This window comes from Apium graveolens, chromosome 5 (genome assembly GCF_009905375.1).
Source record: "Apium graveolens cultivar Ventura chromosome 5, ASM990537v1, whole genome shotgun sequence".
NCBI classification, from domain to species: Eukaryota; Viridiplantae; Streptophyta; class Magnoliopsida; order Apiales; family Apiaceae; genus Apium; species Apium graveolens.
In genome coordinates this window covers 66878498-66897750 of record NC_133651.1, presented here as the reverse complement: position 1 = coordinate 66897750, position 19253 = coordinate 66878498, and the positions used below count along the sequence as shown (strand labels likewise).

The 19253-nt window shown below is 37.7% G+C and overlaps 2 protein-coding genes across 2 annotated transcripts; both read right to left on the bottom strand.

The window, feature by feature from the left end:
• Positions 1-11255: 11255 nt before the first annotated feature.
• On the bottom strand, positions 11256-13215 carry LOC141724127 (putative disease resistance protein RGA4). The gene has a single exon (XM_074526127.1). It carries the CDS (start codon positions 13135-13137, stop codon positions 11815-11817), a length of 1323 nt encoding a protein of 440 aa, XP_074382228.1. The 5' UTR covers positions 13138-13215; the 3' UTR covers positions 11256-11814.
• Positions 13216-15433: 2218 nt separating this feature from the next.
• LOC141660145 (putative disease resistance protein RGA4) lies at positions 15434-18890 on the bottom strand. The gene is made up of 2 exons (XM_074467106.1): positions 17213-18890; positions 15434-16408 (listed from the first exon to the last, which is right to left on the bottom strand). The coding sequence occupies exons 1-2, from the start codon at positions 18594-18596 to the stop codon at positions 15441-15443; spliced, it is 2352 nt and encodes a 783-aa protein (XP_074323207.1). The 5' UTR covers positions 18597-18890; the 3' UTR covers positions 15434-15440.
• Between the last annotated feature and the right edge of the window lie 363 nt (positions 18891-19253).

The window sequence follows — 19253 nt, the reverse complement described above, 5'->3', positions numbered from 1 at the left end:
ATTATATGGAATTTTGAAGACTTATGAACTTGAAATGGAGCAGGATGAGCTGCTGGAAAAGGGAAAGAGAAAAGGAGGAACAGTTGCACTTGTAGCTGACAGTGAGAAGATTGAAGCCAGGAATGAGGAGAAGACAATGCCAAGTCTCAAAATTGGCACAAGCAAATCAGAATCAAGCAAGGGTAAAGAGCAAGTAGCTGGGGATGAAGACAATTCCAGTCAGGATGACTCTGATGATGTTGATGAACATCTGGCTTTTCTGTCCAGGAGGTTTGCAAAGATGAAGTTCAGGAAAAATACAAAATTCACTAAGCCAAACAAAAAATGGTGGACAAATCCAAGTTTAAATGTTATAACTGTGGCATTAGTGGACACTTTGCAAGTGAGTGTAGGAAGCCAACCTCTGATAAGAAGAAATTTGAGCAAGTTGATTACAAAAAGAAGTATTTTGATTTGCTCAAACGAAAGGAAAGAGCTTTTCTCACTCAAGATGATTGGGCAGCAGATGGAGTCAATGAAGATGATGATATGGAATATATCAACCTAGCCCTGATGGCTAATTCTGATGAAAATGGAACTAGTTCATCAAGCAACCAGGTAATTACTACTGATCTCTCTCAGCTTTCTAAAAATGAATGCAATGAAGCCATAAATGATATATCCAATGAATTATATCATTTGCGTGTTTCCTTAAATCACTAGCTAAAGAAAATACTAGGATCAAAGAGAATAATGTGTTTTTAAGTGATAGGAATGCTGTGTTAGAGGATCAGGTCATTGAGCTTGAAAAGATTAAACTTAAATGCTTGACTGTTGAGAGTGAACTAGAAGAAGCTGTTAAGAAAGTAGAAATTCTTTCTAAACAGTTAGAGAGTGAACAAGAGGTAATCAAGGCCTGGAAAATATCTAGGTATGTTAGTGTTCAGATTGCCAAGGTTCAGGGAATTGAATCATTCTGTGAGGATGCCTGGAAGAAAAACAAAAAGGAGCCAGAATTAATTGATGGATTGTCAATGGATGTGGAATCAACAGATGATGAAAGTTATCCGTTGAAGTAAGAAAAAGAGCATCCGTTGAAGGCTCATCAATTAAAACAGGCAAGTAATTTCAAAAATAAAAATCTCAATAAGAAGGATGGTTCAACTTTCAAGAACTTTGTCAAAGAAGGAGCTAGCACATCCAAAGATGCCAGTAAGGTGAATATAGGACACATGACTTTAGATCAGCTGAAAAATAGGCTTAAGTTGGTTGAGGATAAAAAGGAAACTAAAAGAAAATCTAAAAGAAATGGGAAGGTAGGGATTAATAAACATAACAATTACACACCTGATAGGTATGCTCCTAGAAAAAGCTGTGTGCATTGTAAAAGTGTTAATCATCTATCTGATAACTGCAAATCTGTTAAGAATGCTCCCATGCCTTCAAATTCCTCCATGCCTAACATGTCTATGTCACCTCTGTATGCTATGCCTGTTATGTCTCATCAGAATCCCCATGCATATTTTGCAAACATGCCATATATTAATAATCCTTATTTTACTAAATTTAGTATGCCTCAAATGCCATACAATATGCCTATATGGAATAACATGTTTGGACAATCTATGCCTTATCAAATTCAATCAAATATGCTAAATGATTCTGTGACTAACCCTACACTTCAACCAACTACATCTGAGACCAAGGTTGACCCAAAGTTACCTAAGTCAAAAGATGCAGGAGGAATGAAGTCTAGGAAAAAGACTAACAAGGCTGGACCCAAGGAAACTTGGGTACCAAAATCAACTTGATTGATTTTGTTGTGTGCAGGGAAAAAGAAGGAATCTATGGTACTTGGACAGTGGCTGTTCAAGACACATGACAGGAGATTTTACCCTGCTCACAGAGTTTAAGGAGAGAGCTGGCCCTAGCATAACCTTTAGAGATGAAAGCAAAGGATTCACTATGGGATATGGCTTGATTTCAAAAGAAAATGTCATCATTGATGAAGTTGAATTGGTTGATGGTCTCAAACACAACTTATTGAGCAGCAGTCAACTATGTGACAGAGGGAATACTGTTTCCTTCAATTCTGAAGCCTGTATTGTCACAAGTAAGAAGGAAAATAAAGTGGTTCTAACTGGAGTTAGAAAAGGGAATGTGTATTTAGCTGACTTCAACTCTACAGATGCAGAATCTATTGCTTGTCTTTTCAGCAAAGCAAGTCCAGTTGAAAGTTGGCTATGGCACAAGAAGCTGTCCCACTTGAATTTCAAGACAATGAATGATCTAGTCAAAAAGGACTTAGTTAGAGGAATGCCTCTAGTAGAATTCACAAGGGATGGACTGTGTGATGCTTGTCATAAAGGAAAGCAAAAGAAAGTATCATTCAGCAAGAAGCTTGAATCTGCAATTGATGAACCATTACAACTGCTACACATGGATCTTTTTGGACCAGTCAATGTATTGTCAATTTCAAGGAAAAGATATTGCCTAGTGATTGTAGATAATTTATCAAAGTTTTCATGGGTTTATTTTCTTGGATCAAAGGATGAAGCTAGTGAAATCATTATCAATCATATAAAGCAAGTCAACAATCATCCTGATTTCAAAGTAAGGAATATTAGGAGTGACAATGGAACTGAGTTCAAGAATTCAACCATGAAGTTGTTCTGTGAAGAAAATGGGATCATGCATGAGTTCTCAGCTCCAAGGACCCCACAACAAAATGGTGTGGTGGAAAGGAAGAACAGATCACTAATTGAAGCTGCAAGGACAATGCTTGAAGAGTCAAAACTCCCAACTTACTTTTGGGCTGAGGCTTTTAACTGTGCATGTTACACTCAGAATATTTCTCTAATCAATCAGGCAAAAGGCATGACTCCCTATCAATTATTCAAGAGAAGAAAACCAACTTTAAACTTTCTGCATGTCTTTGGTTGCAAATGCTACATCTTAAGGAATCAACCTGATCACAAAGGGAAGTTTGATGCAAAGGCTGATGAAGGAATATTTGTTGGTTATTCTGCTGGAAAATCATATAGGGTCTACAATCTAAGAACCAACATTGTCATGGAATCTGTGCATGTTGTGTTTGATGATAAAAAGATTGATGGACTAACAGATGAGGGACATCATGAAGGACTCAAATTTGACAATATTGAGATATATTGTGATGATAGTGAAGATGAGAATGATGAAGAAGGCATCTCAAGAAGAATTCAAAATCTGCCTTTGGATAATGCACATAATACTGCATCCGTTGAAAGTCATAATTCAGCTTCCGTTGAAAGAAGCAATGCAGCATCCGTTGAAAGACAAAGTGCATCATCCGTTGAAGTTCATAATGAAGCATCCGTTGATCACAGTCTGTCAACGGATAATCAATTCACTTCATCAGTTGATAGAGCTCCTAATTCCTTTCAAAGGATCAGCAACTCAGGGGGAGTTTCAACCAATCAACATTCTATCTCACATCATGACAATACTGAGGCAACCTCATCTAGAGCTAATCTACCACCTCAAAGGAAATGGACCAAGAATCATCCTTTTGAACTGATCATTGGTGATACTACATCTAAAGTGCAAACTAGAAGGGCTACTCAAGATGAATGTCTGTATAGTAGCTTTCTATCACAAGAGGAACCTAAGAGAGTGGAAGAAGCTCTATTGGATCCATATTGGATTTTAGCAATGCAAGAGGAGCTAAACCAATTTGAGAGGAACAAAGTATGGAAGCTGGTACCCAAGCCAAAGAATAAGAGTTCTATTGACCCAAAATGGGTATTCAGAAACAAGATGGATAAAAATGGCATTGTCATAAGGAATAAAGCCAGATTAGTTGCTAAAGGCTATTCTCAACAAGAGGGAATAGATTTTGATGAAACATTTGCTCCAGTTGCCAGACTTGAAGCCATCAGAATCTTTTTAGCCTATGCAGCCCATGCCAATTTCAAAGTCTATCAAATGGATGTCAAGAGTGCATTTCTAAATGGGGAATTGGAGGAAGAAGTTTATGTAAGCCAACCTCCATGATTTGAAGATCCAAACTTTCCAGACTATGTGTATTATCTGTTGAAAGCACTCTATGGACTAAAGCAAGCACCTAGAGCATGGTATGAGACTTTGTCAAAGTTTCTTCTAGATAATCAATTCACAAGAGGTACTGTTGACAAAACTCTTTTCTTTAGAAATGTTATTGGCTCTACAATACTTGTTCAAATTAATGTAGATGATATTATATTTGGATCTACAGATGAAAAGCTTTGTAAAAAGTTTGCTAAGTTAATGCAAAGTAAATATGAAATGAGCATGATGGGAGAGCTAACTTATTTTCTTGGTTTACAAGTTAAACAAGTTAGTGGTGGAATTTTCATTAGTCAAACTAAATATATTTATGATCTTTTAAAGAAGTTTGACTTAATGGACTGTTCATCTGCAAAAACTCCCATGGCCACTGCCACCAAGCTTGAATTAAACAAGGCTGAAAAGTCTGTGGACATTTCAAGTTATAAAGGCATGGTTGGCTCACTTTTATATTTAACTGCTAGTAGACCTGATATAATGTTTTCTACATGTCTCTGTGCTAGATCTCAAGATGACCCTAAAGAATCTCATTTAGTGGCTATTAAAAGAATCTTCAGATATCTCAAAGGGACTCCAAATCTAGGAATTTAGTACCCTAGAGATTCTGGTTTTGATCTAATTGGCTACTCAGATGCAGATTATGCAGGCTGCAAAATAGACAGGAAAAGCACAACTGGCACCTGTCAATTTCTAGGGAACAAGCTTGTGTCATGGTTCAGCATGAAGCAAAATTCTGTTTCTACATCAACAGCTGAAGCTGAGTACATTGCTGCTGGTAGTTGCTGTGCATAGATACTATGGATGAGGAATCAACTATTTGACTATGGACTAACTGTTGACAAAATTCCTATATTCTGTGACAACACAAGTGCCATTGCCATTACTGAAAATCCAGTGCAGCAATCAAGAACCAAGCACATTGACATCAAGTACCACTTCATTAGGGAACATGTGATGAAAGGTACAACGGAACTTCATTTTGTTCCAAGTGAAAAGCAGATTGCAGATATATTCACCAAGCCACTTGATGAATCAACATTCACAAGATTAGTAAGTGAGCTAGGTATGCTTAATTATTCATAAATTTATGTCCTCTTTATAATCTTCCTTGAAGCCTGAAATTAATTTGCTGCAAGAACAAAGTTGGCTTTAAGTAAAAAAAATTATTCTATCAATGGATATTCCCTATCCGTTGAAAGCCAAAATTGTTCTATCAACGGATGTTCATTATCCGTTGAAAGACAAATACATTTCTGGTAATTTTATCCCTCAACGGATAACCGTTGATACAGATATACAGTGTTGTATGTATTTGTATTAAAGGCGGTTTTCAGAATTTCTACAGTTTTCTCTACTCTTAAACGGCTGTAATTTATTTAAAAGTATCATTTAATCATTTTATTTACGTTTTAATTCAATAAAGTATAAAATCCCATTGAATTCTTATTTTCACTTTATGCTTTCTTGCAATTTTTATTCTCCTTCTCTCTCAAAACTCTCAAGTTTTTCTCTGCAACCTCTACTCACAACAATGGCACCAGTAGTCAAAATTATGTCTCAGTCTGGATTTGTTTATGAAAAGAACAATTTCGTAGCCTTGGTTGAAAAGAATGAAGCCCATTCTGATTATCACAAGATGATGGACTTCATCAAAAACTTCAAACTAAGTTATGCAATGCTGGAAGCCCCAACCATTTACTGTGAGGTAATTGAGGAGATTTGGACAACTGCAGAGTTCAACTCCACAGATATGACTATTGCCTTTTCTCTCAAAGGTAAGGATTATTGCATTAACTGTGATGATATACAGTCTTGCTTTAAGTTTCCTGAGAATAATGCCATGACACCACACACTGATAAAGATGTATCTGCTATGTTAGATTCCATAGGCTATGCTTTTGATTCTGCTAGTTTAGGTAGTATTAGAAGGAAGGGCCTTAGGAAAGAATGGAGTTTTTTTGGAGATGCCTTTATCAAGGTTTTCTCTGGGAAGATCAGCAATTTTGATGCCATAACTTCATCTCTTGTTAATATGCTCTATATGCTAGTTTCTGATAGGTACTTTAATTTTAGCAACTATGTCATGCTAGAATTAGGTTCCAGGTTAGGTAACAAAGCTAATAGACCACATAACATCTACTATGCTAGATTCTTTATGTTATTGGCTAACTATGTTGCTGAAGGGTTGGTTATATCTAATGAGAGCAATAAACTCAAATGCTGGGCACAAGAGAAAAGGGTCCTTGCAGACCTTTTGAGAATCAACCTCAACAGCCAGGTGCCATTGATATATCTGCCAATAATGAATGCACCACAGGTAAGTGAGGTAAACACTTCTATAACTCCTACTGTTTCCAACCCAATGTTTCTTTGTCTTCTAGTGTGGCATTGGAATCTGTGTCTTTATCCCAACAGGTTCCTACCAAAGCCACCAAAACTAAAATTTCAAAGCACAAGTCAAAGAAAACCACCTCTGTTGTTTCTCAAAAGACAACAGTTGTAACAACTACCATAAACCCTGAAGGGAGTGAACAGGATGTGAGTAGTGAGGGGAGGGGTGAACATCAAGAAACCTCTCAGGATAAGGTGGGAGAGGTGAGTGGTACCCTAGCCAGCCAAGCCACAGTCTCTCAAAAGACTGTGGTGGTTCAAAAGGAGTCAAACACATCCCTAGTTACATCCTCCCAAAAGGATGCAGCTATTGAAAATAGTCCCCAACCAGGGACACAGAACAAAAGAGGGAGGGACACTGAAGCCACACATTCACCAATCAAAGCCTTTTCAAGGAAGAAGAAGGCTAAAACCCTAGTTTCCACACAGGGGGCACACACATCACAGATACATCCACCTGTATCTTTGCCTTCTCAAATTCAGCTTGATGTGACTCCAGCAAATGTGGAGTCACAGACCCATTCTCTCATAATAGAAACACATCAATCATCAAACTCTCCATCACCCTCTCTGGATGTGGATATGATATTCACATCAATTCCTGATTCTCCTTCCTTAAAACTCAGGGAGGAGCCCCACTCAAATCCTGATGATCATCATCTTTTAGATGATTTGTTGGATCATCAGCCAATTCTTTCAGATATAGTTGAAGAATCTGTGTTATCTCACTTAAAATCAATTCACACAGATTCAACAATTATGTCACTTTCAATATCTACATATTTTCCTTCTTCAACGGATATCTCTCATCCGTTGACAAGTGGTTGTTCTTCGACGGATAAGCTTAACAACAGTTATCCGTTGATACCATCAGTTTCCACTTCAACGGATACTCCCTATCCGTTGATGATCTCTACACATACAACAGAAACAATTCCAACTGTAGAAGACATGGATACTGTCCAATCACTTTTAGGTTTGAGGGAAGGGAGTGATAATTTGAGTGAGAGGCTGGGTTACTCCCAAGAAAAAGGAGAGGTTGAGAGTCAACATATGCATGTCATTTCTTCCAGCATGGCAAAAGTAAGTGAGGGGAGTGCCACCTTAGAAGGTGAGGGTGAGGGTGTGAGGGTGTGTGTGAGCCAGGGGGAGCCCCTGATGCAAGAAAATAGAGAAAATGAGAGAAAGGCAGGTACAGAAGCTATAAGGGTGGATCCAGCCACTGCTAGTGAGTCAATGATTGTGGATGATGCAGAAAAGGAAAGACAATTCCAGCAATATTACAAAGCTGTAATTGATAACATTTCCTTGGATGCTGACACTTTTACTCACCCTGTTCCAGCCTATCAATCGTTGGCTGCTCAGGACAATGTGGAGGCAGAGCAGACTTTGAACATTGTACACACTTTAGAATCTCTCCTAAGAGATAAAGCTGCTGTTAATAGGCTGCCTTCTCAAGCTGGTGAGCCATCTGAAGAATTTGGAGTAAATTCTAATGATGATGACTCTAATTCTTTGGATGAGAGCATGAACTTAGGGGGAGCAACAGGCCCAAGTTCTGTTCCAAATCTACCTGACTGGGCATGGGCAAAGGAATCTACACCAGGACAGTTTGGTGTAGCTTTGGTCAAGCAAGTAATGACTATACAGAAGGCCCTTCAGGAGACTACATATGCTGGTACAAAGGTAATTCTTCAAGCTCATCTAGACTCTGCATCTCTTGCAGTTGCAGCATATCAGACAGAATCTAACTGTGGATGAACTCAAGCAGGATATTGCTGATCTGAAATCCTACAATGCTGAGAAGTTGGATTCAGTCATGCCTTATGGTACTATGCAAGATTTGTTAGTGAGATTGATGAGAGAATCTGATGCTGACAAGAGGCTGGCCAGGTTGGAAAACAGAGTTCAGATCATTGAAGACTCTATGGTCACCATTCTTCAGAATCAACAAACTCAGACAAATCTACTAATGCAGCTGGCAAAAGCACAAGGCTTGACCCCTACCCTTGATGATAACAAAAAGGGGGAGAATAAAAGGGAAGGGGAAGGAGAGCCATCAACAACAGTTCAAATATCTAAAGTGCTAATTCCTGCCATCACCCCTTTTCCACCTATTCAAATCAAAGGAAAGCTTGATGGAATTGATCTAATCCAGATAGCAGCAGCTGAATTGCAAGTCAAAGAGCAAAGGAGGAAAATTGATGAAAAGATGCAACAAATTTTTGGTTCTACAGCTTCTAAATCACAATCTGTGAAACACAACACAAAGGTGGAATCAATTATTATGGAGCTCAAGCCAGTAAGGAGGAATAAGGTTGGAGAGACTTCTGCCAAGAATATGAAACCTATGGTTCTCAAGCCCAACAACAGATCCAATAAGGACTCTACAAAGAATCCTCTAAGCCTTGCTCATATGAAATAAGTGGATTTTCCTCTTCCAAAGCATGATGAAGACAAGGTTTTGGGTGGAAGTATCATAAAGCACAAAGAGACCATGGATGTGGTTGAAAGGATGAACATGGCTATTATCTTTAGAGAGGGAAAGAGCATTTGTGTGATGCAAGGACATCCCAAATTCTAAATAGCCAAGAGGGAAGAAGCCAGAAGGTTGAAGGAAGAAGCCAAAAAGCTAAAGGCTGACAAAAGAGCACAAGCAAAGCTTGAAAAATAGCTAAAGTCAAGTCAAGCTGAAGAAAAGAAAGAAATTGAAGACAAGAGTGAAGATGTAGGTATGGGGGACATGTTTAGTGATGATGTGGGAGAAAGAAGTAAGGAAAGAGAGGAATGGCAGAAAGGGAACAGAAAGAAGGCCAATGCAAAAAGAAAGATGGTAGATGAGACTGAAGAAACCCAATCAAAATCTAAACCACTACCTTCTATTCCTGAACCCATTGTGCCTGACCCCTTCATAAACATCCATGTTGAAATAATCACTCCTAAGGAGGAACCAATTGATTGGGACACCATCAAATTGCCCACCTTCTTAACCTCTTCTCCACCATCAAAGAAGCAGAAAAGAAAAATCAAATCAACACCTCCTCCAACCTCAATCAAATTCACTCAGAAGCCTAAGCCTAAGCCACAATCCTCTAAGGATGATTATGTTCACATTTGTGACATAAAGGAATTTTCAGACATTGAACTCTATCTGGATGAGCTGGAGGAAGTAAGGGGAATAGATGCCTACAGACAGCTACCAGAAAGACTAGTGTTCAAATACAAAGGAAGTGGGGAAAGAACTTGGCCTCTCTACAGGATTCTGAATGAAGGCTACTCTAACTTGGTTAGAGTCTACTCAGCCATAAAAAGGGATTCTGGCTTTACCAGGACTGCCAAGACTGAGATTCTCAATAAGATTGCCAACATAAGGAAGACTTGGTGGGAGCCCAATGCCTTACCTAGAATATTACTCATTCAAGAAAGAGGAATTACAGTTCACAAATCACCTCATTGGTTGATGGAGTTCAGAGACAACAAAGGAGTCAGAAGATTTTTCAGACTTGAAGATCAGCTCAAGATTGCCAGTAATGAAACTCTCAAGGATATGCAATCTAAGTTGGACATCAATGAAGAAGATGAAGCCGAGTTCTACAGACAACTTCAACTTCAAATAGAGGAGAATGACATGAGGCTAGGAAAGAAAACAAGGGATCAAAGGAAAAGAAATTAATCTGCTCAGGCTAAAGGAGCACCCTTGGAAACAATGTAATTCTTCAATTCCATCTCAGCATACACATTTTTGCAGCACTTTTGAATTTATGCTTTATTACAGTTAATATGTTTGTCAAGTGTTTTGTTATCATCAAGCTAAACCCAAATTTATGCCTACAGTTCTAGTAAACATAAATAGGGGGAGATTGTTAGGAATATGTGTATTAGTTTGATGATAAGTTAAACAAAACACTTAAGTAGAAATCTAGTGTTTGTAGCCTCAACGGATAAGACCATCTTGGCTATCCGTTGAAGGAGTAGCTTTACTTAGAAATAAGTTTAGTATTGTAGCACATTTCATTCTCTAGATTCAAGTTGTAATTCTTAGATGTTGTGAGAAATTATCAGTCATGTTGACTACTAGTGGATATGCAAATAGGAGGGCTAATTGTAAATATTTTATACCTTGTAATTTTGTATAAGTGAAGAAGTATCAACTGATATTGAAGACCTTCAACGGATAAGAAACAAAGCTTCAACAGATGTCTCTAAAGCTTCAACGGATAATATCCATCAACGGATAAGTGCTTTAACAGATAAAGACTTCAACTGCTAATGCATCAACGGATAAAGCTTCAACGGATAAAACCTCAACGGATAAGGCATCAACGGATGAAAGCTTCAACGGATGCTTAGTTCAATAGCAGTTGATAGTGACAATTCATAAGCTGACAGAGGCACATGGGTTGACAGAGACAAACTGGAATGTGACAGCCTCTAGGAGGAATCAAGAAAAAGCAGCATTTCCATTCTGGTGCAAACAAGGGAGTATTCAAAGATTAACAGCTAAACCTAAATTGTATTGGATAGAGAAATGAAGAAAAAACATGTGAAGAGCCTTTTAATTGTATTTTACAGTTTTGTCTTCACTTGTAAACTTGGTGATATATAAACCAAGTAGCAGCTAGTAATTAGATGTGAATTTTCAAGAGCTGTTTAGAAAAATCCATAGAGAAAATCATCTAGTTTGTACTAGGAAGCAAGTGTGATTTAATTCTTTGAATCACAGATTTTCTGAAATAACACATCTCTGGTGGAACAACAAATCCACCAGAAAAGTTTTTAAGTTCTTTGTGTTCTTTACATTTGTGTTTGAATATATATTTATCTGTATTAGCCTCAAGCAATTTACACACATTTGCTCACTAAAACACTTAGCCTTAGAAACTGCTCAAAACTTGAAAAAGTTTTGAGATTTACATTCAACCCCCTTCTGTAAATCTCATTGTTAGTCCACTGGAATAACAGCTCCTTATAATATGAATTTAAAATTAGAACTCTCAAGTGCTTAAGGTTAGGTAACACGATATTAAATGAACTGTCCTTTGCATATAATGCTTGTACCATATCAAAGCGCACCTTTAAAAGTTGTGGTTCTAGATTTTCAAACCCTTCCAGCCTTACATATAGAGCCTTTGAAACCTGGTTAATACCATGACTTTTCGTTACAGTAGCAGAGCAATTACTTGACACATCAAGTGCAAGATCATGCACAAGGTCATGCATCTTGCATTTGTAGATGTTTTCGTATACATCCCTTACTACGTCTTGTAACAAAGAATTCCACAACAAAATGTCAAAGTACTCATTTCCGATGTCTTCCATCAAAGCACTGCCATCTCCTGAAAGGAATCCTAAGGCCATCTATATTTCTATTATTTTATCTTTCCAGATATAAGAATCCTTTGGTATACTAGAGCAATATGCAAAACATCGTTTCAAAGATGAATAAGGTAGATTATTATATGACAACCTTAATGAAGACAATGCACCTTCTAGTTTCCATGTTTCATTGTCATGGATTCGCAACCACTCTTGTTCAGTCTTCTTTGAGTATAATAAACCCCCTAGTGTTTTAATTGCCAAAGGCAGGCCACCACACCTTTTCACCATTCTTCTCCCTAGGGATGCAAATGCCTCTGTCTCTAAAACTCCTCCATCCGTAAATGCTCTATGCTTGAACAATTCCCAGCTATCTTCCTCCGATAGTTTTTGCACCTGATAAGGATCAGAACATCGCATGGCATCAACAACTTCCTGCCTACGGGTGGTGACCAAAATATTGGTGTCTCTCGCACCACCAACTGCAAGCAAAGAATTCCCCAACTTCTCCCATTCCTCTGGTTTCTCATTCCAAACATCATCTAGTACAAGCAAAAACTTTTTTCCCTTTAGCTTTTCTTGAAGATCTTTGATTAGTCCTTCTGCATTTTCTAACACAGATGGCCTTGAAGTGAGTGATACTACCATCTGATTTAAAATCTTGATGAAATCAAAATCATCTGATACAGTAACCCACATCCTCTCGGGGAACATATTGACTACAACATCTTTATTGTAAACCATACGAGTAAGAGTTGTCTTTCCTTGACCTCCCATCCCTAGTATTGCATTTACCGGTAAACCCTCATCATTTTTGTGGCAAAGCATATTGACTAGAAAAGATAGATCGTCATCCCTTCCGAATATTAACGACTCTTCTTCAAAGGGTGGGGTATGACGTACCTCACTATGTTGCACAATAAATATCAAATGCTCAACTGGCCTAAGACCGATATCGGTTGCCCGTTTACAAATCTTGTCGAAGGAAGTATTGATGTACTTGATCTTACGTGCAACTTTGAAACGATAAATTAAGGTGTTTTTAGAAGGACTGAAAAAGCCCCTTACCTTATGATATATCTGATTCTCCACTTTTCTTCGAGTAAGTTCATACTCAAGTTCATTTATAAAAGCTTCAGCTACACGAGCTACATCTTTAAGTTTGTTGAACCACATCCTGGCAGTAGACATTATTAAGTTGTTGGAACCAGCATCGTTCAAGAGAGCAGCAGTTAGTTCAAATCTCTCACGCAGTGTCTCCAAGTCTTCATGAAGTTTCAAAACCTGAATGACTTCATTCATCGCAAGTGAAACAAGTTGGCGAATGAGTCCAGCAGCAAGATCAGATGCAATTGCTTCAGCCATAACTTGTTGTTATGTTGAGGGAAAAGTGTATGTGGTGATGATGGTTGCAACTTGCAAGGAGCCAAGAAGCAGCCCTTGAGATGATATTTAGCAAAAAGTCTTCGTCAACTTTGTGGTGCTAAAGGTGACAGATGATACAGTTAAATTTTGATTGCGAAATATGCCAACTGCAACTTGTTTGTTTGCAGAAATACATGTTTACATGTTTACGTTCAGAATCATCTTCACCAATTTGTTTTGACACACAGCTATATTTATATATGCAATAATTTAAATCTACTTTGGTAATTTAAAATATGCAGTAAATTTTGTTTACGATTTTTCATTTCATTCCTTCATCGTTCCATTCTCACATATTGGATGCATCAATGTAGCTAGATAGAAAGGAAAAATAAAATACTCAAATGATAAAATAATTTTCATGGTATATTAATTTAGGAAAGCAATGGAATTGACAAACAGAGAGTCAGAACCCTGTTTGTCTCAACTTACACAGTTAACTTCTAATTTTCTAAAGAATCTGAAGTTCTGCAAGTTGTACTACTTGGGAAAAAAATGAAACAAAACATTTTTCTGTAGACTCTTAATGAACACTAAATTTTAGTTACAAGTTTGACCTCTTCTAACCTGAGCTCCAATTTCAGGTTACCATCAAATATTAGGAGAAATGCTTAACATGATCATTTTAGAATAATATAAGATTATGAAAAATACCATTTTTTAACACCTCGAGATTTTAAAGTAACTGGCAGATGATGGACACGGTTCTTTAACAAGTACCAATATTTGATTTATAAAATTACCTATATAATTACTTTGTCCAACTTCTGGTGACTGTCTGTAATTTTGTACCTTGACAAACAAGTACCAACATTTGATTTTTCTTGATTTATAAAATTACCTATATAATTATCTTGTCCAACTTCTGGTGAATGTCGGTAATTTTGTTAAGTTTGCCAAAATCTCTGTCTGATAACAAACATCATATTCTCAAAGCTAGCAAGTTTACATAGTCAGCTTATTTTGGGGTGATATGCAGCTACGGTTAGGCGATCATATCATGCCACAAAAAACTTTTCAATTCACAATGTCTGCATTAATATAAAAATTTGCATTAAGATCAAGTATTATTAGTGTTGTCAATAGAACAGTATAATTAATAGTTCTGAGATTGAAAAACAGAACATGTTAAATGTATTAAGCCAATTAAAAATAGAAACAGAGGGAAAAATATCTGATAGAGTTTGGCTTGTTATTATCCCAAGAATCTGAGAGAGCTTCAGTGCTTCCAAAACAATTCAAGCCCAATTTGTATACGAGGAATATGTTGTATCTTGAACCATTCTGACCCAGTCTCCCTCCTGCATCTTTCTTCCAGAATTGTACATTGAAATATTTTAAGGTATTCAAGGCTATTGGACTCGTTAAACAGGGCAAACTCTCCAAATTATTACAATTCCATATCCGTAATCGCTCAAGAGATGGAAGCTTTGCTACTGAATCTGGAAGAGACTCAACTCCTTGGAAATCATTTATATACAATAGAGTGAGGGCAGGGAAGGTGGACGAGAGACAACTATCAAGTTCCCCATCCACAAGTATGGACCTTACCTTTCTCCAACCGTACAGGGTCAGCCAAGTCAGTTTAGGAAACGAAATTACACAAGAAGAGGAGGGCCATGGAAATTCATCTAACTCCTCCGAGAAGGGACCTAAATTCAGTTTTGCAAGTTTTGACCTTGTACTGGGAACAAATACTAATTCTGAAAGAGAGGGGCATCTCACAATAATAACATATTTTAGGCCACCTTCAACTACATTAATACTTGTTAGATTAAGACAATCACTCACTTCTAGTTCTTCAACAACAGCACCAGTGGTTAGAAATGTCAAGCCAGGGCAGTTATCTAGGTTCAAAGTTTTCAAGGACAGAATATTGTTTTTTAAGAGCTCGTCAATTACAAAGTACATATTTGATGAAGAACCTCCATCTCTATCATTGATACCCCTCAGTCGTAGATATGTGAGAGAGCTAATCATCTTGCTCATTGTTTCTAATATCATGCTACTGTCCAGATTTGTGATTACCAACTCCTTAAGTTGAGAAACTAAAAACACACTACTTGGAATCATTCTCAACTTTGAACAACGCTCGATTTTCAGCACCTTAAGTTTTGGAAGTACAGGCACCGTACTTTGATCATCACTGTGAGTGGTAATAATTGGTTCTAGCCATTCTTCTAGCTTTGACAAGCCTTGTAAAATGAGGGTTGTTAATGATGGATACATCGACCCACAGTCACTCAACTCACTACTGCTGCTAGGAAGAAATCTCTCTCGATAAGCTTGACATTGTGCATCCCAAATATTACCATCTCCCTCAGTTTAGGAAGGTGACCCAATGGTGGCAATCCATCACATCTGTTGCAATCTTTCAATGTGATCTTCTCCAAGTTCATCATTGTTGTAACCCATGCTGCAAACTTCCTTCCCTTGAAGGATACAATTGACAATTCTTTCAGATATTCGTGAGGCTTCAATCCTTCCATCACATCCTCGTCGTTGTATTCTCTGATTTCCCTTTCATCTTCATTGTTGCTCCAGTCTAAGAGTAAACACTGAATGTTAGATTTTTCACAAAGCTTTGCGTTCCTTGCTTCTTCCATGTTGGACACGTCACTCAGACCATAGAGATCGAGTGTACCACCAAGACTTTTTAGCCCTCCCAGTTGGCTAACGAGACAATTCCGTTCTCTACTCACAACAAAATGAGGCAGTGTTTGCAGACAAGTTAATCTTTCTATCCCAGTAAACATGTATCTTGTGGATAACTCTTCTGCATATCTCTTCTGGACAACAAGATGCCTCAAGTTAATAAGGTTACATACCTTTTCTGGAAGCTCATTTAAAGCCCAAACTCTCAAAGTTTGCAAGTTGTAGAGTCTCATGATGGATTTTGGCAATTTATACCTCGTGTATCTGGGAGAATTTGAGATATCGAGATGTTTAAGGTATTTGATATTCCCCATTGAAACTGGCAACTCTTTATAATGTGAGTTGAAAACCAATACTCTCAGTTGCTTGAAATTGGGTAACACGACACTGAGTATACTAGCCTGTGCGTACAGTCCTTGTATGGAATCGAAGTATACCTTAGAAGTATTTGGATTTACAACCTCAAAACCATCCAGTCTTACATATATAGCCTTTGGAACCTGGTTTAAACCATGACCCGGTGTTATATTAGCAGAGTAGTTGGTTGACACTAGAGCTGGCCAAACGAGCGGTTTGGCTCGGCTCGTTCGTAATTCGGCTCGTCAAAATTCGTATAATTTGGCTCGTAAGCGAACGAATAATTATTCGGCTCAAACCGTCTAATCCAACGATCCGAACACGAATAGCATTTGAGGAAACCGGAACCGGCCCGGAACTGGCTCGGCCCGGACTGTGTAATTCGTAAGCGAATAGAGCAGCAGAAAGCATGTTTTAACCGCGAATAAGTCGTTCGCCTGGCACGCGAATTATTCGCTATTCGCCTGGCACGCGAATTATTCGCGAATTATTCGCTATTCGCCTGGCACGCCAACGATCAACTCCAATTATTTGATACCGTCCTCTTTTCCTTAAAAATAATACAATTCCAATTATTTTTAAAAAAACTAACTTTTTAAAAATACGATTAAAAATAAAATTTTACTAATCTAATAATATAATCTTAAAAATGTTGAAATATGTTAAAAATCGATGATAATCTTTTTCAATATAAGGAAATGTAAATAAAAAACAGAAAATAAAAATAAAAACAGAAATTCACCGAAACATAAATACAAAAATATAGTTGATTGTACAAATAAAAATCAAAACATAAAAAAATCTAGTACATTGTACTAAGTAAAAAACCTGCCACAATTCTATTCGTTATTCGCCTTTTATTCGCCTATTCATTCATTCATTCGTTATTCGTTATTCGCCTATTCATTCATTCATTCGTTATTCGCCTGTTCATTCGTTTATTCGCCTGTTCGCCAAATTCGTTCTATTCGCAATCCGTTCACGGTTTCATATTCCTTCTAACCAGCCCGGCCCGGCACGGCACGCTCAATTTTACGGGCAGTCCACGATCTACCTGAGTAATGAACCGGACCGCCGGAAATTCGGCCCGGCCCGCACGGACCGACCGTTTGGCCGGCTCTAGTTGACACATCTAGTGCGAGATCATGCACAAGATCATGCATCTTACAATAGATAATGTTGCCGTATTCATCCCTTTTCATGTCTTGTAACAGAGAATTCCACAATAGAATATTGAAGTATTCATTGCCTACGTCTTCCATTAGTACGTTGCTACCTTTAGGAGGCAAAAGAAATCCTAGTGCTATCCATGTATGTACAAGTTCATCTTTATAAATATGAGAATCCTTTGGTATAATAGAACAATATGCAAAGCATCGCTTCAAAAATGAATAAGGTAAATTATCATATGACAACCTCAAGGAAGACCGTACACCTTTTGATTTCCACATTTCACTGTTGTGGATCAGCAACCACTCTTCCTCGGACTTCTTTGAGTGCAATAAACCCCCTAATGTTTTTATTGCCAAAGGCAAACCTCCACACTTTTCCAGCATTCTTCTGCCTAAGGCCACAAATGCTTCGGTCTCTAAAACTCCTCCATGTGAAAATGCTCTTTGCTTGAACAATGTCCAACTATCTTCCTCTCCTAGTTTTTCCACCCGATAAGAAAGAGAGCATCGCAGTGTATTAACCACTTCCTGGTTACGAGTGGTAACAAGAATACTGCTTCCTTTTGTGCCATTAACTCCAATCAAAGAATTCATCAAGTTATCCCACTCCTCTGGTTTTTCATTCCAGACATCATCAAGTACAAGTAAAAACCTTTCCCCCTTTAGATTCTTTTGCAGACATTTGATGAATCCTTCCGTATTTTCCAACACTGAATTAACTGAAGTGAGTGATACTACCATTTCATTTAATATCTTTATGAAATCAAAATCGTCTGATACAGTAACCCACATCCTTTTTGGGAACATATTAATGACAGCATTCCTGTTGTAAACCACACGAGCAAGAGTTGTCTTGCCTTGGCCTCCCATCCCTACTATAGCAACTACTGGTAAGTCCTCTTCATGATTTTTGCACAATGTTTGGACTAAATATGATATATCATTATCTCTTCCGACTATTTTAGATTCGTCTTCAAAAGGTGGGGTCTTGTGGATCTCTCTACGTTGCACAATTGAACCTAAATGCGCTACTGGCTCAAGTCCTAGATCTACCGCCCACTTAAAATATTTGTCAAGAGAAGTATGAATAGACTTGATCTTGCGTGCCAGCTTGAAACGATATAATATACTGTTTTTAGAAGGAACGAAGAAATCCCGTACCTTATGATGATTCTCCACCTTTTGTCGAGTAACCTCATACGCAAGTTCATCCATTAAAACATCAGCAACACGAGCAACAGCTTCAAGTTTGTTGAACCAATTTTGAACAGCAGAGAATGTTGGTTTTTTGGTATAAGCATCGGACAAGAGAGCATCAATCGATTCCAACCTCTCACGCAGTGTGTCTAGGTCTTCATATTAACAGATTAACAGATTAATCTTCTCGAATTTTGCCTGTGACGAGTTCCTCGTGGTGATCTTGCAAAGCTGATCCATATTAACAGATTAATATTTATCTGATATAGTATTTAAATTTTAATAAAAAAACTAAAATATGTAATCTTGTAGTATAAAGGTATACACATGTACAGTAGTTTGCTGAGAAACAGTTTAGATATTTCAGACTTGTCTTTCCTACTACTTATGTGGTAGAATTTCTTAAGTTGCAAGCATTTTAAGGAATGCTTTTGGCTCTTGCATGAGATCATTGACATGTACTGATATGTTGAGGAGTTGAATACAAGTGAGGGTATACTAACTTTAAGATTAGTGATTAAAAATCAATGCTAGAGGTATTATTAATCTCTTCATCCTTATGTGTGTTTTCACTGATGCAAAAATTTAAATACTCATCACCTTGTCTCTATTGACACCTAAACACTTGATCTCTTATTACCAAGAGCAAAGAGATCAAGTCTCACATCTCGCCAC

Bases quoted from the DNA above. Each gene is read 5' to 3' on its own strand.
- LOC141660145 (XM_074467106.1), bottom strand. From the start codon at position 18,596: ATGGATGAACTTGCGTATGAGGTTACTCGACAAAAGGTGGAGAATCAT. The intron at 16,409-17,212 runs GTTAGAAGGAAT...TCGTTTGGCCAG, and splicing joins TGCCGTGCCGGGCCGGGCTG to CTCTAGTGTCAACCAACTAC.
- LOC141724127 (XM_074526127.1), bottom strand. From the start codon at position 13,137: ATGGCTGAAGCAATTGCATCTGATCTTGCTGCTGGACTCATTCGCCAA.